The sequence below is a fragment of the Enoplosus armatus genome, chromosome 19 (genome assembly GCF_043641665.1).
Source record: "Enoplosus armatus isolate fEnoArm2 chromosome 19, fEnoArm2.hap1, whole genome shotgun sequence".
Taxonomy (NCBI): Eukaryota; Metazoa; Chordata; class Actinopteri; order Centrarchiformes; family Enoplosidae; genus Enoplosus; species Enoplosus armatus.
In genome coordinates this window covers 2541605-2551108 of record NC_092198.1, presented here as the reverse complement: position 1 = coordinate 2551108, position 9504 = coordinate 2541605, and the positions used below count along the sequence as shown (strand labels likewise).

Genomic DNA, 9504 nt, shown 5'->3' with positions numbered 1-9504 from the left:
CAAAAAATGCAGCCATGAGTAACACGCACGTCATGGATGCGCTCAGTGTTGGTCTGGACTTCAACTTCAAATCAACTAATGCAGTTTGTCCTTTTTCACATCAGTATTAAGTGATTTTAAGCAGCTCCTCGTATTCTCACCTGTGTTCTTCCCGGAGGACTGGCGGCTGAAGGTGGACACTTCTCCAGTGCGATTATCCGTCACTTCACACGCCAATAACTCGTAATTCTTTGAGGTGTAAACAACAGGAGACGTGGTGAAGGTCACGCTGGCTGAGCAGGTCGACTGTGATTGTTTTATATCTTGGTTGCCCTCATACAGCCACTTCACCGTGTGTCGACATTGTTCACGTGTCGACACAGAGCAGGTTAACGTCACCTCATCTTCAGTCACTGGTGAAGGACAACAAGAGTGAAATGAACTTTAATCAGAATAATTGTAATGTTTCAGTAAAAACATTATGATGTGAATACTCACTGGTCACAACAGACAGAGTAACCGCAGAGCCTGGACCTTGTTGTTGTCCTGACTTGTTATATTGTCTGCAGGTGTAATCACCAGCATCCTCCACTGTGACCTTCTTTATAACCAGAGAACACTTCTCTGTGACACTCAGTCTGTTGGATTTAGCTCTGGCGTTTTTACCAATCTGCCCAAGTTGAATCAGCTCTACTGCTGCTTTGCTTCCTGAGCCAGCAAAGATCCAGGTAGTACTGTCACACTGCTGCTGACCGGCTATCACATTTCCACAAGGCAAAGTGACTTCATCTCCAACTCTGACAGTGAGGTAGAGGAGGAACTGTCCGGTGGCTGCAGCTGAGGAGACGAGAGAGAGAAATCTGAAAAATTAAGTGAAGGTAATTCTGTTCACAGCTATTGTGAGGATGATTTCAGATACAACAGATTACTGTTCCTTATATGTATCTGTACCTGTGACCTGAAGCACTGGCACCAGTAAAAAAGAAATTTCAGTCCATCTGAATTCAACCATCGTGCTTCTCCGTCTCTCTTGCTCTCAAGCCCTCAACTGTCAAAGTCTTTCTGAAGAGAAACATACAATCAGCTTCCTGTGGTTAGTAAGGTGCCACTTCCTCATACTGACTTTCCTTTTTCTTCTGTCATTTTTTTTACCAAACGCAGGACAACTTCTCTTTTCCTTCGTTGCTGTATGAATCAGTCATCGCTGAAGACCCGGTGCAGCAGATATATCCCGTCTGGTCTTCCACAGTTTCCCCTCATTCAGTTGTTTTATATGAATCTCACGGGTGACTCAGTGTATGTCACAACCCCGCTTTGTTTTTTTTAGTTCTTAGGAAACAAGTTGTTCAAATGACTGCATATGAAACAATTAAAGGTCATACAGAAAAAAATGATTTAAAAAAATCCAACCAATCATTAACTATGAACACTTTTTTTAATGTTTATTTTTCATGGGGACAAAACTTGACGAGAAATTATTCACGAAACGGCACAAAACACAATGATACAATAAAAAGTCTATAACGAGACCAGATCCTTCATGACTACATGTCATTTAGGAGTTCCACATATTGACCCCCGAACAGAAAAAGCTGCATGTCCAAAGGATGATTTACAAAAGAACGCCTGACATCAAGTTCACAAAGGAAAATATATGATGTATTACAAGATGTTGTCATTTACTTTTTAGAAACCAGCCATATGAATGTCAGGTTCTTACTTCTACTTTTCCCATTGTGCTACTTCCAGACAGGAAGGTTTTTTTACAACAATAAATCCTGAAAATAATCATAAATGTGATATTTATACATATACATATAAATAAATAAATATCAAATGCTCTGCAGGATTTTGACTGCAGATGCAATTCTGCTAAAGGTGACTTTAGCAGAATCACAATACACATTACACAATTACATTACAATTACAATTATAATATTATTATATATATATTATATAATATTATATGTAATTATCATTACATTACATTACAATTACAATACACACCAGTAACACACTGTGTTACTGATGTGTATTGTACAAGAATGAAAAGGGACTTGCTTTTCTTATCAGTTATCAACATGAAATAACTGTAATGATACGAGCTGTAACTATGCTGCTGCCTCTGTTTTGTTTGGTTTGTTCACGGTGGCGTAGAGGTCGCTGGGATCAGCAGAGGCTCCAGCAGAAGAAGAGGAAGCTTTCACAGTGCTGTAAGTCACTGCGCCACCTTCATCATCATCTTCATCGCAAACCTTTGAAAGAAAAGGGAAACAGAACGACACATAAATGACACAACAGGATATGGCCCAACATAATCCAACATGTAGATATGGTACAGACAATCATGGTTCACAGAGGGTGACCTTCCCATCAGCCTCAGCTGTACTTAATGCTGTTTAATGCTAATTAGCTAATCTGAACATGTAGAGATGCTAAACTAAGACAGTGGTCATGGCAAAGATTACACCTGCTTAGCATCGGCATGTTAGCATCGTCATGATGAGCGTGGTGGCATCATGGATGTGGTTAGCACACTACACGATGCATTTAGCTCCAAACACCTCTAACATGGCGGTAGACTCTCAGTCTTGTTTCGTCAGTCACTATCAACACGTGTCTAATCAGTCAGCTCACCTGGGCTTTACTGTTGATCTTCTTGGTGTGGCTGATGGAGGCGTAGGAAACACCATCTTCAGGATCAGCCTACACAGAGAAGACAATACTCAGTAGCATGGGTATTATGATTAGTTGCATAATTTGCGTAACTTTACTTCTCTTTTTCTGTTGCAGAAGGAAGTTAGACTTAAAAACTCATTCTGATACTAGACCAAATATAAATAAGAGTGGGTGTAGTGTGTGTTCTCACCATGTCCCGCCTGCTCTCTGGACCAGGCTGAGTCACTGCAGGGTTCAAGCTCAGTCCCTGGAAAAATACACTATACTTACAGTTTTCCATTTAAATCAATGGATACTTGCAAATATGCATATAATGTCTTAAGATTCGTCTATTAAATTCTCTCTCAAAGCTAAAGGTCATTAAAACTGGTCCCTTTGCTGCTGTAACTGAGCAGAGTCAATACTAGAACTACCACAAACGCTGCTTTTTGAAGTCAAAACATTTGATTATTAAGGTTTAAAACTCACAATGTTTTCATCCATCGGTGTTTTCTTCCCTGAAAAGACAAAAAAGAGTCGACTTTAGTTTCCACCGTGGAAATCCAGGTTTATCTGAACGTCTTGTTTATAACAGTTTCATCTGTGGTTGCTCTCACCTTTAGTTTTCTTCCATCTGATGACTGCTACTATGATTATTAATATGATTATTAGTGCTGCTAGACCCGCAGACACATAGATGAACTGCCACCAGTCTGGAAGTAAAAACATTCTGTTCTGTTTAACATCATGAAGCTAAAATATGAGACATTTCATGTGCTTTCTGCCAAAGTTTTGAAACATTCTTTGTGGTACAAATCATCATCATCATCATGTCTGCATTGACTATATCTTACTTTGCACGTTTTTTAAATAGTATCTTTAAGAAATTTAACCATCTAAATGATCAAGATGCATACAATAACATGTTGACATTTTTCAGGATATGAGGACATCGTTTTCTTCCATTATGATTCTCGTGTGCAGAATTCTTTATGTGGATTTTTGTGGATAAATAAGTGAGCGTGACGTGTAGATAAGAGAATATCTCCACCCACAGCCATGTGTCGGTCTGACATCCACACTTTAGACTTCATAAGGAGACAGAGAGAGATGTAAGCTGTTAAGTCACTACCTTGTTTTGTTGTAGTTTCCTCGTCTGCAGGTGATGTCTTGTTTCTCCCCTCTGTTGTGATCCCTTTTGATTCTGTTGAATATGATGTGAAATAAGAAAACACAACAAATGGTGATTAAATACTTCATGTTAACAATCTGAGAGAGACTAAATGAGAAAGAATAATAATAATCTTAAAACCAAATGTACCTGTTTTCTCACATGAGGACTGGAGGTCCACGTTACTCAGCAGCGTTTGTCGGCTCTTATCTTCTGTCACTTTACACTTCAGGGACTCATTACAGTTTGAGTCCTGATTAAGAGGATGAGTTGTTAATGTCACAGTGGCTGCACAGGTAAACTGTTGTGGCTCCAAGACTTCCTTATTGCCCTCATACAACCACTCGACTGTGTGTTCACACTTATCATATGACAACACAGTGCAGAAAAAGGTGACCGTATCATTGCCTAGATACGGATCCACTGGTGAAGATGGAGACATTGTGAGAGAAAGACAACAAGAGTGAAATGAACACTGTGATCATAATTGTTGTAATGTTTCAGTATATTGTTTTAAAAAGACAGTTTGAGCTGAACACATTATGATAAATACTCACCGTTAATAACAGACAGATCAACATTAGCATCTGAACCTTGTTGTCGTCCCGACTTCCTGAACTGTCTGCAGGAGTAACGACCAACATCCTCCACTGTGACATTTTTAATAACCAGAGAACAGTTCTCTGTAACATTCAGCCTGTTGGATTTATCCTGAATAATCTGTCCAAGATTAACCAGCTCTCGTGATGTTGCCCCAGTATGACGACTGACAATCCAAGAAGTACTGTCACATTTGATCACATTTTCACAAGGCAAAGTGACTTCATCTCCCACTCTGACAGTGACGGTGAAGGCGGGTGGCTTCTGTTGAGTTACAGCTGCTGAAGATGAGACATAAAGATAAAAAATGTGAAGATATTTCTGTGTGGGGGAAACATTAAATACAACAAACAATAGAAAATGTTCCTTATACAAGAATCCACTCAACACAACATGTTCAAAACAAACAGCAAACTTGGCTGTCTTACTCAAGTTAGAGTTAGTTACTTAAATAGTATTCGTGATGTAGATATCATTTGTATATCCTCACCTGTAAACAGAAGCACCAGTATCACAAATAAAGACATGTTAATCCATCTGAATCCAACCATCGTGCTTCTCTCGCCCTCAACTGTCAACGTTTCTGAACTAGTGCGTCTTTTAGAGTTACAACTCCGTTACTTCCTGTCATGTTTCACTTCCTTATAATGACTTGAATCTTTTTTTTTTCATTCTTTCAGCCGTTCATGTAGACGGAGTCCATCAACGTTTAATCTCTCTGAATGTCGTGAAGGTTCAGTCAGAATTCAACCAGAGGGCCTCCAGGTCAAAATGTAAACGTCTCTCAGGGAAGGAATCTTCAGCTGAGATCTGAGTCTGGGATGTCGGAGTTGACAGTGAACGTCTCTACTCACCCACCACTCAAAACCACACTTTACTGTCAATGTGGTGTTTCTGAGTCAAATACTTGCTATTTGTAATCACAACCTCTATTCATAAAATGGTTTTGAAATGGGACCCCATGGTGTTTTTTGCATTTTAAGAACTAATTCTCAATATAATGACTGAAATCTAAATGAAAAATGCACAAAAAACATGTTATAACAGATTGCATTATACCTGTGGCAATATTGTTTGCAATTGCGAGAACAATTGTGCAACTAAAATACAGCCGAGTAAAAACTTCATGGTGATGTGTGACACCACACATGTACACAAAAGTCAGTCAGACCCCTCACCCACCAGAATCTGATGCCTGCAGCTCATGGTCTAATATGGTGATTTGATTCTGGGCAAAAATAAATGCGATGACATTGAGGTGGTTTTAGAATTGTTGGTTCCTCTTTGTAGTTTAGTCATTTTTGCTGAGAACTGAAGGGGACGTGTCTTGGTGTAAATGTGGTTAACAAATGCTGCAGAGCTCTGGAGGTTTGACCCTTATAGTTCAGGCAGGTGTCACTTATCTTAGTTATCATACATATCCATATAAAAAGATTTGGTTGTCGCTGTCTGATTCCCTGCAGTAACTTCCTAAACCTCCCCAGACTCCACCTACTTTCATGTCAACTCAACACAACTCAACTTTATTTATGTAGCACCTTTCATGCAAAAAAAAAAAAACGAGGTTAAAAAAGATGTGTCTTTAATTTCCTTTTATATTCAAAATTCAGCATATTCATTCTCATGTATGTGATAACAAACATTTAATAGTAAACTAGGGGTGTAATGGTTGGCTTTATATCGCTAACCCTGCAATATAACAACATATCAGTACGCAACTGATCCCAGTATCAGTTAAATCTTCTCAGTTGGCCGTGTGGGAGCGAAGCAACAGAAGCACCTTCTTTCAAACTCTGAGCATCTGTATTCTTTACAGAAGTGCAGCATACAACGATAACAGAATGGACACATTTGTCTAGGTATCGCTTAGACAGAAACGTTTCACTATCACTAAATTTATAAGTGTATGTTTTCGTAATGTTTATTTCAGCTTTTGGGGAGACATCTCGGAAGTTTCAGGAAGTTCAGCGATGATGAAGTCTTCATGCGCTGCAGTCCAGCCTGTCTCTGCTCCTCCCACTACATCCCATCCAATCACTGCTGAATGTTCTCCCATAAACTCGTAAACTTGCGTGTTTCCTGTTCTCTGATTAACGTGGACTGCAGACACCCACCATCCTCCCACTGCCGCCTTACAGGTTTCCCAAGACGTCGATCAAAGCGAGTTCAGGTGCTCGTCTGTTCAGGGGTTTGAGATGTTGCTGTCCGCGGTGCTGAAGTGGATGATGACTTCACTTATTTAACTGTTTGCAAGCCACGTTATATCTTAAACACAAGGCAGGAATGAAACAAACGACACAGCAGAATCATTTCACACAGTTTGAATCATCACACAGTAAATTTCTAAAAGTGTTTAAGTTCAACAGTCAGAGCTTCCAGCTTAAACGATTGTTGCTGAAAATAAATCTGTTTATGGACATTTTGTGGTGATGTTTTCCTCCAGCGCCACCATGAAGTGGAAATTTGTGGTTTTGAGTGAGATTTCTCATCTTTGGCTTGGCTTGGCTTTTAATTCGGTACAAACATTCATGTCCACCTCAGGATGAATTGTGTTAACTTTAGAGATCCCTTAACTTTTAATCTAGCGCCCTCATCAGGTCAAAATTTGAATGTGTCCTTTGCTGAAACTGGAGTGAGACTGAACCCAACTATAACTGGGTTGTTGTACTCAAACCTCCTGTCCACTGTGTCATGTTAGTGTCGTTAGAGGCAATGCTGACCTGAGGAAAGGAAGTGAATTATAACCCTTCTGGATTCACACAGTTAATACAGCTCTCAAGAGTGATGTCATTTATTCAGTCCCAATGAGGGATATCTTATCCTACCTCCTACCTAACAGGACATACACAGAAAACTGAAAAAAACAGGTTATACACTTAACATTGACATTCATCACTGAGCTCAATTAAGTGCCTGACAGCAAGTTCATCAAGCCAGATGTGTCATGTACGATGTTTATTTATGTTTTGATTTAGCACAGCAACCAGACACATGAATGTTGGGTTATTACTTTTACTTTTTACATAACAGTTAACTTACGCCCCCCCCCCCCCCCCACCTCTGGACAAAAAGCTTTTTACAAGAATACATCCTTAAAATGATCATAAAAACATTCCTAACCGAAAAGTAGTCACTTCTCTAGCATTTAAAGTTATGTATTTATTTATTCTAAAATGAGATCCAGGCTTGTATTTACAGTTTCCCTGTAGGAATCTACACAGTATCATTAACACAATAATTAATGAGAGAGTTGTGGTGAAATTCAAAGTCACTGCGGGTGGACCACGACAGTTCCCTTTCCTTAACCACGCGTATATTATCACTGACGACGTCTTGGTGCCTAAATCTAACGTAACAACGTCTTTTGTCCTTTAAATTTTAGACCAGTCCACCTCCGCAGTGTGGAGTACCTGTATCTGCACCAAGCATCAGTGGTGGACTCAACACAAAACATAAAGAAGTCTGCAACTCCCCCTACTCCCTCCCTCCTCCCCTCTGCAGTCATGCATAGTGCAGCAGAGAAACATCAAGTCTGTTTAGGGTGCTTATTCATGGAGAATATCAAGAGCAACGTACTTTCAATAGTCACCATTTTACAGGTTTTACAGATTGCTGATTTTGGAGGATTTTCCTGGTTGGTGAAGTTTCAGAGATCTGTCCATTATGGATCAGGCAGACAGGTGAAGATTCAAATATACAGTATAGTGAATTTTCAAAGCTGGTAAATGGTTCTCAGGTACTGCGGCCTCTCATTTCTTCAGTTTGTTGACGGTGGCGTAGAGGCTGCTGGGATCAGTGGAAGCTGCAGCAGCAGAGGAAGAGGAAGCTTTCACAGAGCTGTAGGTCACTGCCTCACCTTCATCCTCATTTTGAGCCTGTTCCTGAGAAGCAAAAGGGAAACAGCACAACACTCTGATTACTGAGCTGCAGATTCAGCTGGTATTTCTCTGCAGGTTCATCACGACGAGTGACACCTGTCGCATTGTTTTCACATGGAATCCGCCTGTACAACCAATCAGACAGCTCACCTGCGCTTTGGTGTTGTTCTTCCTGGTGTAGCTGACGGAGGCGTAGGAAACACCATCTTCGGGATCAGCCTACAGATAGAAGACAACATGCTGCTCAGTGACATGTGGTCTCTCACTCTGGATGTTTTCTAGTTTACTAAGCGTGACCCTACCTATCACGCTCGCGTCTTCCTTTTTCCTGTTTTCTATTCTATTCTGGTGTAATTCAGTTGCATCGTCTTCCTTCCCTTTTCTTCTCTCTTGCATGAACTTAAACTGAAGAGCCACTTTGTGTCTCATACAGTTATATTTTGGAAAACAAACACACATAACAGTGAGTGTAACTTTGTACTGGGTGTACCGGGTGTACTGGGTGATCTCACCGCGTCCCGAGATCTGTCCCTGGACACATACAGTTCACATTTCCGTAGATAATAATCACAATTTGTGCTTTTAGAGAGTGAGTTGCGTGTTGTAACCATTTCTTGGCAACTAACAACTCATTTCTGTAACTTCCTGTACTCTCGTCATCACTGCTCTGTACTCTATTTGAACAACACTATGTTGGGATGAACAACTAAACTCACAGTGTTTTCATCCGTCCGTGTTTTGTTTCCTGAAAAGACAAAAGAGAGAGAGAGTCGACTTTAGCTTCTGAAATCCAGCTTTTTCCAAACCTTTTTGTAGCTACAAGTTTCTCCGGTGAAAGCTCTCACCTTTAGTTCTCTTCCATCTGATGACCACCGCAATGATTATTACGAGTGCCACTAAACCCACAGCCGCAATGACGTACAACCACCAACCTGGAAAGCAAATGAAAACCTTAAAAGAGAATGAACTCTTACGAGAGAATATCTGCACCGCAGCCGAGTGTTGGTCTGACATTCAAAGCTGAGAGAAAGACTGGAAGACAAAGGAATTCTTGAGATACACAAACGTTTTGACTCGCTGCTTTGCGGTGGCGTTGGAGTATCATTGTTGGCAGCTACTGATATCCTCCTTGATTTTTTGTCTCTGTTTTCAGTTGTTGTTGTTGTTGTTGTTGTTGTTGTTGCGTCCTCACCTGGACAAATGAAATACGTCACGATT

General features: G+C 40.3%; 1 protein-coding gene and 1 long non-coding RNA gene across 2 annotated transcripts; both read right to left on the bottom strand.

The window, feature by feature from the left end:
• Positions 1 to 2090: 2090 nt before the first annotated feature.
• Positions 2091 to 4633, bottom strand: LOC139302588 (uncharacterized; the record flags this gene model as incomplete). The annotated part of the gene is made up of 8 exons (XM_070926292.1): positions 2091 to 2234; positions 2617 to 2685; positions 2849 to 2905; positions 3127 to 3155; positions 3255 to 3350; positions 3770 to 3841; positions 3959 to 4231; positions 4366 to 4633. Coding segments are annotated over 8 exons (1008 nt in total), but the record flags the coding sequence as incomplete, so codon positions are not given.
• A 3802-nt stretch (positions 4634 to 8435) lies between these two features.
• LOC139301854 (uncharacterized) lies at positions 8436 to 9217 on the bottom strand. The gene is made up of 3 exons (XR_011598897.1): positions 9132 to 9217; positions 9003 to 9031; positions 8436 to 8505 (listed from the first exon to the last, which is right to left on the bottom strand). It is a non-coding gene; the product is annotated as an uncharacterized lncRNA (long non-coding RNA).
• Between the last annotated feature and the right edge of the window lie 287 nt (positions 9218 to 9504).